This window comes from Danio rerio, chromosome 3, assembly GCF_052040795.2.
Source record: "Danio rerio strain M-AB ecotype USA chromosome 3, GRCz13ab, whole genome shotgun sequence".
Classification (NCBI taxonomy): Eukaryota; Metazoa; Chordata; class Actinopteri; order Cypriniformes; family Danionidae; genus Danio; species Danio rerio.
In genome coordinates this window covers 22,340,922-22,354,876 of record NC_141023.1, presented here as the reverse complement: position 1 = coordinate 22,354,876, position 13,955 = coordinate 22,340,922, and the positions used below count along the sequence as shown (strand labels likewise).

Sequence of the window (13,955 nt, the reverse complement as noted above, 5' to 3'; positions counted from 1 at the left end):
AAAGAGCTCCCTTCCCCAAATAAAGAAGTGAATGGATTAAAAATAACAGCATATCTCTCTATTTGAACAGGTGACAGATAAACAGGCCCGGTGCGAGGCAAACGCAGTGCTCGCACACCCACACACTGTTATAGTCATTCCTCGGTGTTGATTCAAGTGCAGGTGAGAGATGGCCGAACCGACGGGAATGTTGACGTCACTTCTGACAAGGTCGAGACACAAGTTTGCTCTGCCAACCTAAAGCAGAGAGTGTCTCGAAGTTTGAGGAACAAAATTATAGTATTTTACTCTATCCAAAAAAGAAGTTCAAAGTCACTGTGGTCATTCATGACTGCCACAACACATTTGCATGTAATCCCAGGTTAAATACTCTCAAAATCACATGGCTGACAATATTAACTTAACAACCTTAACGTAATATCCTTAACGTAATTAACAGATTATCTGGCCAAAGAGAATGCAATGATAAAATGGCAAAAAAAAGGCACACTGCATAAAGAAAAAGAAGCCATCTTTGTTTAATGATGCCCATTCAAGGTTCGCAACCATGACCCTCAAAGTTTTACCCAAACAGAGTTTGACCAAGACAAAACAAAGTCGAGATGTAGCCACAGCACAACTGTTGTTCTATAAAACAACAATCAACAACCTTTGAATTCAAAGTCTCAACGCAAGCACGCCTGTACCTCCCACCCCAAAACATTACACTTCTCTTTATGCATGCTTGCACTTGTGTATCTGATGTCTCTCTCCCAGATAACTCACCGGTGCTAGGCATGCTGGTGCTTCTGGACTGAGGAAGCAGCTCCACGGGTCGCTCTCTGCTGGATGTGCTGTCTGAAGAAAAGCAGGATTCTGTCTCATAGATCGTCTGCAACATTGCGCACAGTCCCGGTACGGTTGGCTTTAAAAGCATGCCAGTCTCAAAATATCACCACACAGTTCAAGCAAAAACAAAATGAAATCGACATGAAAGAGGAGATGGCTACCCAACTCTCAGTTTCAAAAGAATGTGTATATTAAAAATGCAAACACATTGAAAGGATGAAGGGGGAAACGCTATGCATGTCTTCTTATCGAAAGGTACATGCATGCAAAAATTCAACAACTGCTTCGCCCGTTAGTTCCATGATTTAAAAACGGAAAGAATCAATGCTGTAGATAAATCCTTATAACGTGTACTCAGTCCATCAGCTGTACGGCTGCACAGACGAGTCTATTCATAAACCACATCACCTTCTTGTCTAATCATATACGTCAGAAACAAACTGCTAATTCACGCTGACAAGTCCGAGAGTGGCTCCCATCCAAGTTCTCCGGTCTGAGCGTGCCCGTATCCTGCAATCATCTGAAGTTATGCATGTGGCATCAGCGAGCGACTCCAAGAGAGCATGACAAAAAGCGGCGGAGCTTGAAAACAACAGAACGGGATCACAATGTAGACCACTGGGAGACGTCTGCCTGCCGATGCCTCTGTTCCTTCCTTCCCTTCGCCTCTCGGTACGTTCAGACAGTCCCTGGTACAGAAAAACAAACCTCTGTCTCCCGATGAATGGGCTTAAAATGAGGCTCCGAACGTTGTTCCGTTTAGTGCGACTGTGTTGCGTTCATGCAACTGTTTGAACCGAATCTCTGCTTCTTCACCCGCTGTGCAAAACGAACGAGAGAGCAGAGGTGTAGAGACGTGGAGTTTACAAACAGACTGGAGCTGCTTCAGGCTGCTGGAAATAGCTGCCGAGCGACAGGGGAGGGGCGGGACTGAGCTATAAATAGATTCGGGAGCTGAGAGCTCGCTTGGAGAGAGAGTGAGAGAATAGAAGAGCAAGGAAGAGCAAGAGAGAGATTTTTTTTCCATATTTTTTTTATTCATGATTTATTTTTTTAAATAGTCATATTTTTCTTTTACTTTTTTATGCATGTATTGATCCTAATTCTACAAATTCTGATTGTTCTATGTGTGTGTTATGTAATCATTATACTATAATATTCATTGTTTATGTAATGTGCAATGCTTTGGCAACACTTGATGATCATGCCAATAATGCTCATTTGAATTTGAGAGAAAGAGCGCAACAGACAGAGAAGGATTTTTTATATATATATATATATATATATATATATATATATATATATATATATATATATATATATATATATATATATATATTAGGGGTGTAGCAGACTGTAACAAATCAGGGTTGATCCGTTATTTGTATTTATCACAACGCATTGTTTGGAACACACATGACCCATGGATAAATACATTTTTATTTACTGATAGATTAATCCTAAATTTGTAACGACCGAGAGAGAGATAGCCTCTCATGTCATTCAAATCACACGTATAAAAGCATTTACAATCAAAGTTACAGCCAAATAACACAGAATAATAAAATCATAATAAAACCACGAATGTTTATGGTAGAATTTAAAATCATCGTCATACATGTATGCAAAAAATGAAAGTAGTTGGTAGGAATTACACTTAACCAATAGGTGGAGACAACCAGCCATCAAAAAAATGCCACTGAATAATTCTTCAAAAATGACACATTTAGCAATGAAACATGAAGTATTATAAGTGAATAACTGAATCATTTATTGAAAATAAGACTAAAAATAAATAGGGTTGTACAAATTGTAAGGTTAGATTTATACGCTTAGCGTCATCAGAAACAGTAGTAGTGACAGAGGTGGGACCAAGTCATTGTTTGGCAAGTCACAAGTAAGTCTCAATTCATTGCCCTCAAGTCCCGAGTCAAGTCCCGAGTCAAGACAGGCAAGTCCCGAGTCAAGTCCCGAGTCAAAGGCAACAAGTCTCAAGTCAAGTCCAAAGTCCTGCAGTTTGATTTTCGAGTCTTTTCGAGTCTTTTTAACAGAAAAATAAAATATATACAGATTAGGTATGGTTGTAAGATCTGTATTGATTAAACAAACCTTTTTTATTAAAGAACATTGCTTAGATATATAAAAATACAAATGCAATTTTCTGAAAAAGTACTGAACAGTGCTGCGTCTCGTCTCCACAGCATAATGCACAAGAACGAGTTCCACCAAAAAAAGACTCCATTTTGCCTCACATCACACAGAAATTGCAGGTCTACTGCTGTCTAATTCATTAAGTTTAGTTGTGCTATGTTATGTCTTCGGTGATCAACTTGTGATTAACCAAAATTACATAACCTCAATGTGGTAGCAGTAGACCAACTCCTGTATATGCTGCAAAGTTAAATTGAGTGAAATTGGAATTTTGTCAATTGAATCTCGTGTGTGCTAAAGAGATGGAGTTGCAAATCCGTCTAGCAGCAATGTAAAATGGTAGCACATATTGTTAATGAAGTAGGCTACTTCATACAAACAATAAAGTTGTTTTCTTCACATAACGTTGAAGAGCTTTGCTCTCTACCTTGTGTGATGCTCGTGCACAGATTTCCTCTGTTTGTGGACAAAACTGATTGCGAGTTCTCAAATTTTCTCTCGCTCTCAAATATGCACTGCTCACACACAAATTTTCTTGAGCGCTCTCAGAGAATATATGGAAACTCACAATTTGTGTCGTGTTCCCTCTTCCTTTCATGCTTTTTGATATGATTCATATTGCTGCACTGTTTAATAACAATAACCAAAATACTAAAATAGACTTATATATTAAATGTTTAATCTAATAAACTATAACATTTTTGGTTGTTTTATATGATGAGATATTTTCAGTTTCAAACACTTAAAGACAGAGAATAGACCAGTGGTGCCCCCCTGAAAATTTGCTTAAGGGGGGCCAGAAGAGGCCAGCTACGTCAGTGGCACCAATCAATCCACAATAATTTAGTGGCTGCTATTTATTTATTGAAATATTGCATTGTATTGCATTTATGTAAGTAGATTTAAATAAATAATGTCAACAGCAAAATCATATCGGGTTGGCCACAGGGGTGGCTAGAGTTTACACAGGGGTAACACCCCTTGTAAAGGGGTTTACACCACTATAAGGCACCCCTGGAATAGATGTTGGATGTAAAGAATACATTTTATTTTAAAAGCATTTAAACAAAAACTAATGCAAGCAGAAATGTAACTGTGATAAAAATAAGGAAACACTTGATAAGGTATTATAGCCTACTGTACTATTCACTCTTCAAATAAATCTCACTATCAATCTCATTTTATCATGGCAGCTAAAATAAAGTAAACTAGTGTCTGCTGGCTTCCACTCTACTGATGAGATTGTGGAGGACATTTTCCATGTCATCCTCTTCATTTTGAGGAAAGCTGTGCCACAGGGCCCCTGAACACGTATATTGGCATGTACCGTGTTTTGAACAGTAGCCTACTACAGTAAAGAACTTCAATTGATCAGTTGTGGTAATACTATAGTTGCTATGGTAACACAAGTGTAATATAAACAAATTACCCAGTGCTGTATTATTTTACAATATAGGGTATTTTATACTACAAATCACTACACTTTACTGTAGTAAAACTACACTTTGTATTATTTTATCTGTTCACTATTGGTAATACTACTGTATTATGAAGCATTAATTAACAAGTCGTAAATAATACTAGCCTAAAACATAAGTATAATACAAGTATACAACAAGTATAATACTCAAAAACACTAGAATTTATTAAAGAATTTACCTTAACCTTTTAGTTTTTTGTGTATTGTTAATAAATAGTAAAGCAAGAAAGAAACCATATCAACATTCTTGGAATAACCCTTCGCTAAGCCTTGCCCTCCTTAGTTACTGTTGCTACGCCTGTCAAGCTTTCATGCCTGGCACATCTATTACAGTGTGTATGCGCTGGTGTCAGACATTCCCAAGGATTTAATTAGTCATTTTTGGCAAACAGGTGAGATATCTGAGAAAGCCAGACAAAAGAGGACTGCAGTATACATTACAGGGGTATATTCACAACATAATAGCAACTGATTAGAAAATAATTTTATCAAAATTGAAGCAAGGTTAGTCTAGCCACCTCATACGCTGAACATTCAACAGCATAGTTCATGCACAGCAGGACAGGTGAAATTATAAAATAATCTAATAACCTAAGAAACTGATGGATTTGTGCCGAATATTAGCATCATTGACCCATAACAGTGTACAGTACCTATTACTGTCAGCATGTTTGTGTGCTCTTTATCCAGTTTTTATTCAAATTTGCAGTTAAGTGGAAGAAAAAAATTGAAATGCACATTAAAGTATAAATAACAGAAGTGAACAAATAGATTTTTCCTACCAGCAAATATTAGTGTATGTATTTATATGCGTTACAATAGCGAGGGTTTAAACTAAGCAGTGCTCACAGGGTTCAACGCTAAGGATTTTTTCTACTGGCCCGATCGGGCCAGTGGTTCTGATTTTTACTTGCCCAGCCCAAATTTTCACTGGCCCCACCAAAAAAAAAAAAAGAAGTTAATCGCTATTTGAATGTGCGTGTGTGTGTGTGTGTGTGTGTGTGTGTATACACACACACACACACACACACAGTTGATTTCAGAATTATTAGTCCCCCTAAATTATTAGCACCCCTTTTTATTTTTTCCCCCAATTTCTATTTAACAGAGAACAGATTTTCTCAGCACATTTCTAAACATAATAGTTTTAATAACTCATCTCTAATAACTGATTTATTTTATCTTTGTCATGATGACTGTAAATAATATTAGACTAGATATTCTTCAAGACACTTCTATACAGCTTAAAGTGACATTTAAAGGCTTAACTACGGTAATTAGGTTAACTAGGCAGGTTAGGGTAATTAGGCTAGTTATTGTATAATGATGGTTTGTTCTGTAGACAGTCTGAAAAACAATTAGCTTAAGAGGCTAATAAATTTTACCTTAAAATGGTTTAAAAAATGTTTTTATTCTAGCCAAAATAAAACAAATAAGATTATTATCAGACAAAATATCAACATTTCTTTGCTTTGTTAAACATCATTTAGGAAATGTTTTAAAAAGAAAAAACAAAAGGGGGCTAATAAATCTGTATATATATTTACGGTAATTTTTAAAATGTTTAAGGAAAACTATTCAGTTCATCAAGGCTATATTTATAAATGTAAAAAAGGTGTAATTGTTAAATATTTATAAAAATTTTAAATAACTGCTTTGTTATTGTATTTAGTTTCAAATAAAATAATTACTCCAGACATTATTGATTTTATAACTATTACCATTTATAAATATAATAATAATTAATATTAGTGATTTCTGAAGGATCATGTGACTGGAGTAATGAAGCTGAAATCTCATCTTTAAAATCACTGGAATAAATGAATAAATTAAATGATAAACTACTTTTGAACAGTTATTTTATAGTGCAACATTTCACAATTTGTATTTATGATGAAATAATTGCAGCCCTGGTGAGCAGAAGAAGCTTGTTTTAACATATTTAATCACACTGACCCCAAACTTTTGTGCATTGTGTATAGAATATTTTATAAGTGAAAATGTGCACTTTAATTTTAACAACCCACTGACATCGTCACCAAATACAAATCGAGGTCAGACTTTCTCATATATACAGAGCCTCATTTCAATTGTCAGGTTTTGTAGAAATCGATCAATTGAATTAATCAATCTATTAAAGAAACGTTGACTATAATTCTGTATTTTAGGCTTAATTATAAAGAGACATAGCAGATGAACCGAGACTGCATCAGATCAATGTAAATCTTTCTTTCGAGCTGTCAGTGCGGAAATGAACAAAACAACAGGCCTAATACAACATATTATACGATGAAAATATGGAAAAATTAACAGATAGTAATTTCGGTCAATTTTCCTGACGGATAAACCGAGATCAGGCTGGATAAACAGCTCTCGGTAATATTTCAGCATGCTTTCACTTTCGCATTTACCGGTAAGAATGACATCTCGCCCTGCTCATCATTCCCTCTTTATATAGCCGTATATATGGCTATTACACGATCATGATACACTGTGATATAGCCTGGGTCGTTAGTTCGTTGCATTGTTTTGTTTTCTCGCTACAATCGATCCGCTCAATAGGACAGAGACCGCGTCTCATTCAGGCGATCTTGGACTGATTGATTTGGCGCGGAAGCGAGCGCAACTGCTGGATATATGCTAAAAAACGCGCTAACGGGTGAAACGAGACAGATTCCGAAACAAACGTCTATGTGTGAAAGCACCGTAAGATTGTATTTGCACACAATTGACAGACAGTCGCAGCACGCAGCTCTGGCTCGATCTGGCAGGCAAAAAGGCAGCAGCTGGCCCGATCGAGCCAGTAACATTTTGTACACTGGCCCGAGTGTCTCGCACGCTGGCCCCGGGCCATCGGGCAGTCCTTATTGTCGAGCCCTGGCTCATAATATCGAGTGGAAAAAAAGAAAAAGACCGCTGGGAAGCATAACCTGCTTTGTTTTTTTTATTTTTATTTTTTTAAAGAAACACAGGTTAGATCTGTTTAGGATAAGAGGAGTGTGAGTTATTGCCACCTATCATTGAATGTGAATATCGAAAACAAAACCAACTTAGCTTAACTCCTTTACCGCCCCTCACACAGCTTGATCCACGCTGGCATTTCTCCTCTTGGGCTTTGGTTTTGAAAAGGGAAAAAATCCCACCACCCAGTCCAAACTTTTAGGATAGCGGGTGTCAGATTTTCACAATCCAATTGCGCAACGATTTGGCTTGTTTCCCTCGCTCGAAAGCTTGACAGAGCCTCTGCCCGTAGCTACGATTGGTAAGCCGCGATTGGTGGGTGGCGGTTTTTGGGCGTGGCTTAGCGAAGGGTCAGTTTAAAAGGAGGATCCCGTGAGAGCAAAAGCACTAAAGGTATGAGACGCCATCGTAAACAAAAGTCAAGCGAACGCAAAGAGACTGAATGCACGAGAGAGAGAGAGAGAGAGAGAGAGAGAGAGGTGTATGTTGTATGTGTGTGAGAGAGAGAGAGAGAGAGAGAACGAGTATTGGCACGCGAGTATTGGCTCGATCTCAAGTTCAAATTCAAATTCTCTCTGCGTTCGCTTGACTTTTGTCCACTCCGGCGCCTCATAGTAGTCACGTTGGATACTGTCGAATCAAAACAATCTACCGTGCTTCGATTGGACGTCATGCCGAAAGCGCGCATGCTCACACACACACGCGCGCATGCTGTCACACACACGCACACATAAACGGGGAGAGAGAGAGAGCGGTCCATGTCAACATACTTTTTTATCGTTGGGCTTTTCATGGGAAGCAGCAAGTCTTTACAAGTCAATAGGGGCAAGTCCTAGTCAAAGTCCAAGTCATTTATGTTCAAGTCCAAGTCGAGTTGCAAGTCTTTTTATATTTTGTCAAGTCGAGTCTAAAGTCATCAAATTCATGACTCGAGTCTGACTCGAGTCCAAGTCACATGACTCGAGTCCACACCTCTGCAGTAGTGACAATGAATTTTTCATTCATTCATTTTCTTGTCGGCTTAGTCCCTTTATTAATCCAGGGTCGCCACAGCGGAATGAACCACCAACTTATTCAGCAGGATTTTACGCAGCGGATGCCTTTTCAGCCGCAACCCATGTCTGGGAAACACACACACACACTCACACTCATACACAACTGAAATTATTCACTCATAAAACTTTATCTTTCGTTGCTAGATGAATTATTTTTGAAGAATTATTCAGTGGCATATTGGTTAAATAATGCAATGGCTGCCTACAACTTTCATTTTTGAGCATCAAGTTAAATGCATTTGACAGTGATTTTAATCTTTACCATAAACATCAGCGGTTTTTTCTAAACTATGAACTGTTATGCCAGTGCAGTTCTGTGTTATTTGACTGTTTATAACTAACTTAAAAGACTAAAGACTCAATCTCTTTCTTGAATTTTAATTTTTTCAAACACATATTTGAATGCAGTGATTTGAAGGATTAATAAGCATGCAAATTACCATTATTTGTAATTTATCTTACAATGATTAATCGTGCAGCTTCACACTGAATGCATTAATGCAGGCTAAACAAGTAGTGGCAGAAAATACCTTTAATAACCCACAAATGAATAACCAACACCTTCTAAGTAACCCACCACCACATCCTGAATAACCTACCACAACTTCTTCCGTCATCATAATATCTGACAGTAAGCCTAAAGGCTTTCATACTTGTGATTTGAATGATGCGACAGGCAATTTCTCTGTGATCTTTACACATTTAGGATTATTATTGTAAAGTAAAAAAAATTTATTTCTATGGGTCACGTGTGTTCCAAGTCATAGGTAGTGATCTGTACGAATCATGGTTCAACTGTGATCTGTTACACCCCTATCATATATCTCATTTATATAATTTTTCATTAACTTTTTAATAATCATATCAGTCTTAATATTTTTTCATAAAATTCTAACTGTTTTATGTATGTATTATGTAATCACTTTGCAATGGAATTCTTGTTTATGTAACGTGCAAAGCTTTGGCAATACTTGACAATTATTTATTCTCAATAAAGCTCATTTGAATTTGAGAGAGTGAGAGAAAGAGAAACAGAGAGCGCGCGAGAGAGAGAGATGTAAGGTGGAAGACAAGAGATGGTTGATTGTTAATCATGTAACTAGAGGAGCCAAAAACAATAACAGGAGCCAGAAATGAGACAAAAGACCATGACAGGACTGGGGGAGTGAAACCAAACACAGTTTAACTTGATAATGCATGCTAACACGAGGGCAAACGAGATACAAAACAGAACGAGCGTGGCTAAATTTGTGCCAAAGCACGCTATTATGAATGGAACCAATTCATGCATTTGAAACACAGGCGTTTAAATCTAAGCTTTTAGTACTGAGAATTGCTGGCTACTTACACAGGGAATGTGCGTCAGCACTATTGACACAGAGAACACTAGGGTCACCGTTTCACAAGCGCATGTGGGTCAAAAGACTAGGACGGCCAATGCAGCATTACTAAATAGGTGACATGCCAAGCACTACAAGGGCACCCTATTTATCGTTCAAATCAACAACATTAACTTATGAAACACGAAAATGAAGTAGCTTTGTTTTTACTTCATTGCTGTTATTATTACAATTAATTATAAATTAAAATATCTTTAAAAATGGTAAAGGAATTATTTGTATATTTTTTTCCCAAACTGCACATTTTGAATAAGTAGACTTATTCAATTAATGATTAATGTATCCTTACTAAAATCAAATAAATATTTACAATATATTTTTTTTTAATATTAAAACCATTTAATTCAAATGTATTATTTATTAGTTATATGGAAGTGTAATTGCTATTTTGCAGTTAATTGTATGTGCAAAAATTATACAGAAAACAAAAATGCAATTTATTTGTCAAATTAGCATATTAATTAACATTTAAAATTGCGGGATTAAATTTGGAATATATATTTTGTCAATTGAGAACTCATTATCATCTTTTTAATTATTATTTTTTATGATTGCTCTTAATAATAATAAAATAATAATAATAATAATAATTAAAATTAGCAAAATGCACAGGGGCATTAAAGTAATTTTCATAATAAATATAATATTTGACCCTCTGCTGCTAAAATGCACATTTTACAGCAGATAATAGAGACCTACATTGCCATTTCAATATTTAAAGAGACCAGAATGATGTCTGGTGCTGAATTTAAATCAGTAATGCGCCAAATCTGTCTGGCGCTCAGTGTGAGAGCAGCATAATGCATCCGTTGTGAACTGCACCATTGATTTCATACCCTCCAGGTTGATATATGACGTGGTTATCGGCCATCAATGTTATGCTTCAGTTTAGGCTCCAACCGCCTGATGCATGTTCATTGCATTTTTTTTTTTGTATCCAAGATGTACTGACCTGTTGCACAAGCACTGCGCTCCAGGAAAGATGCGTCAAGACTAAATAAGAGTGAGAAAACAAATCTAAGACTGCGCGGTTTCACAGTTTTCTTACAATGTCGGCTAAACATTTGCTTCATGTGAGGAAAGTTGGTCCTGCACCAATATTAAAGGGTAAGATTCATACAGAGCGCCTAAATTAGACCTCTGACGTGTTTTTCTTAGAGCCGTCTGTCACCATGACCACTAGTGTACTGGAGAGTTAAAATGGATTTGGCTCAAGAGCGTGCAACGATCAAAGAGCAGCTTTGTCAAGCACTTGCTTAAAAAAAAGGCACGTTTAAAAACAACATGGAACAGATGTGCTTGTACCCAGAGCCTCCTATCATTGCCTGGCCATAAGGCGTGATCTAACACAGGCTGTGTGCATGTTTGTCTCCATTTATGCCATCGAAATCAAAGCTTGGTCAACTTTTAATAATTTGGCACCCATAGAAAAAGAGCTAAGACAACATTTGATCCGATGCTGTAAATAAAAGCAATGGATGGCCAATGAGAAGTTGACAGTATGCATATCACACTATATTTCATCCCACTGTTTAAAGTCTGCGTAAACCAGAAGTTGCTAAGACTTTTATTACAGTATGTTGACATACTTCCAACTGAAATTAAATATTGAGAGTTTCGGTTTTGTTTTTGTGCATCATTCCCTCATAGCAAACTAACGGTAAGATGGATGGGGTTAAGAACATTGTGGCAGAAGCTGTCAAACTGACGTAATCAGAAAAAAACATGGAAACAAATGATCTAACTTTGATTAAAGATTAACAAAACTTTTTTTTCTTAATTTTTTTTAATTCTCCACCTAAAAAATATATATATACATATTTTTAATTTTAACCTGACTTTAGGATTGCAAAACTCAGAAAATAGGTAGTAACTAAGATAGTAAATCCCACAAAAAGAAGTGCATTTCCAGAATTGCACGCATTTTCCAGGCACACTAATTTGAAAACATCTGAACTTTTCCAAATGTGGCGAGCACACCGCGACTGATGCAAGTAGAACTAACCAATCTGCTTCACACAAAATTTCAGTAATAACGATAGACTAACTGCATTACTTATTATTTTTCTTCGTAAAATTGTCATTCTTTGAGAAAATGCTTGATGGTCTCTTAGTTATTAGAGATGCCAGGGGAGCATGAGCGTAAAGCATGAGCGTAAAGCCACTTCAGGTCAGAATAACAACACATGTGAAAATGAGTGCGGTGGCTAGCAGCAGTGATGAGATTGTAAATAAAAAAGGACATAAGGATGTCCCCAGAGTGGCTTTTTGGTTTCTTTTCTTGTGCATCCCAGCCACTAGCTCCCCATCTGAAAGTTTTTAGCATAGGGGTAATAAAGTCACCCAACTTCATATTTATTTATGTTCAGTATGTATTTGAATAATGATGGCTGGTTCCTTTACCTAAAAAGCTCAAATTTAATTATCATCACTTGTTTTATTGACAGAATATGAGGTTTACTGTATCATTATTTTTGACCGCTTACAGATGTTGATCTACCTTTACCATTGCACACACTTTGTAACATTTTATTGACCAAGTTTAAGAGTCACTTTAACACTAATAATGTTCGTTTTATTATAAAGAGATCAGATATTTTGTGTAAATATTTCTGTTTTTAACAATAAAACTATTTACCTAACTAATGTTGGCAAATTAAAATAAAGTGGTTAATTGAATAAAAATCCTAACATTACTAAATGTATTGGTAAAAAATAAATCAATAATCAATATCGAATGATATGAAACATGATATCATGATTTTTTTTTTGTAATATTGCTCAGCCCTAGATTTACATATAAATGAATATAGATTAGATGATGCCTCTCATGACTTAATATTACGTCCTTATAGAAGGCATAGAAACATTTATATTTGCCTGAGATGTTATGACAGGGCTGGAAAGTAACTTTGCCTGCTATTACTGGTTCAACAACACTAACAAAAATGTGATGATGATTTGTTGATATGAGCACGATAAACTCCAAAATGAATGTCCAATAATAATAAGGAACTCAATGCTCAATGTCAGTTCTAAAGCAGTGGACCAATCAGACAAACTCAGAGGAGGGGCAAGCCTTGTGAGCTTCTGGTTACGGAAGGAAGTTGACAGGGAACTTTCAGTTTACGGCTATCCCATGCTAAGCATGTTCATTCTCGGAAAATAAGCAGGGTCGAGTCTAGTTATTACTTGAATGGAACACATGGAAAATAAATAAACAAATAAAAATTCCTGACCTGCTGCATCTCTCAATTTTCGATGTAAAGACCCTTATTATTATTTATTATTGTTTAATTGTGTTTAACACTGTATAAGTATATAGATGCTCTAAAATATATTTTTTTATAATTTCGGGAGCAATTTTGAGTCCTGTTTGAACAGACGTGCACATTTTTCTCCATTTGCTTTCTGTTTCTACCTCAGGATACCCATCTTGAGATTTTGTCAGCTCCAGTTTGGACGCAGCCTACTTTAAATATCTCAGATGGCCCAATCACCTGTGATATGACGGCATCATATGACTCAAACTCAGCTTATAAAACATGCAATTTTGCATGCATTGTATGTAATCATCATTTTAATCATGTTCATCTTGCTTAAATAAAGTCATTACCTGGAGGCGTGTATCCTACATTTCTTCAAAATAGACATTACTTTGACACAGTAGCCTTTGATAATTAATGACTCTTAATTCTGAAGAAGAGCCATGTATTCTGTCTGTTAGGCTACTAACTACGGAATTAGCATTATTAGAACTACTGTAAATAACCTTGAATTGAACTGAATGTTGATCAGTGCGAGTGTGCGCAATGCAACTTGAAAAGACATTGCACTTGTTGCTCTTTTACAAGGTTACCAGCAAGTTGCCCTGCAGCTGTGCGAACGTCGAAGATTTTACGTGGTATTTTGAACTTCAGTCTCGTCTGTTGGCTTTAGTTTCCAGCCGCCCCTGTTATTTATAGGTGGATGTACCTTTTGGGCTTACTGACGTTAGTTGGGCTTATATTTAGCCATGGGAAGGTGGGGGTAGCGCACCACTTGTTTTTTAAGCCCCTTTTTTTTTCACGAGTGATGAAC

At 36.5% G+C, this 13,955-nt stretch overlaps 1 protein-coding gene across 8 annotated transcripts in view; it reads right to left on the bottom strand.

The window, feature by feature from the left end:
• Positions 1–13,955, bottom strand: part of hdac5 (histone deacetylase 5) — a 122,513-nt gene that overhangs the window by 70,420 nt on the left and 38,138 nt on the right. For 4 of the 8 annotated variants that reach the window (XM_087244306.1, XM_087244307.1, XM_087244308.1 and 1 more), the window contains exon 1: positions 766–1,705. The exons of the other annotated variants lie outside the window; for them this stretch is intronic. In XM_087244306.1, coding sequence (XP_087100432.1) covers positions 766–916 — 151 coding nt within the window. In that variant the 5' untranslated portion in view covers positions 917–1,705. Of the gene's footprint in view, positions 1–765; positions 1,706–13,955 lie in introns of those variants that run through there. 8 annotated transcript variants of the gene reach the window in all.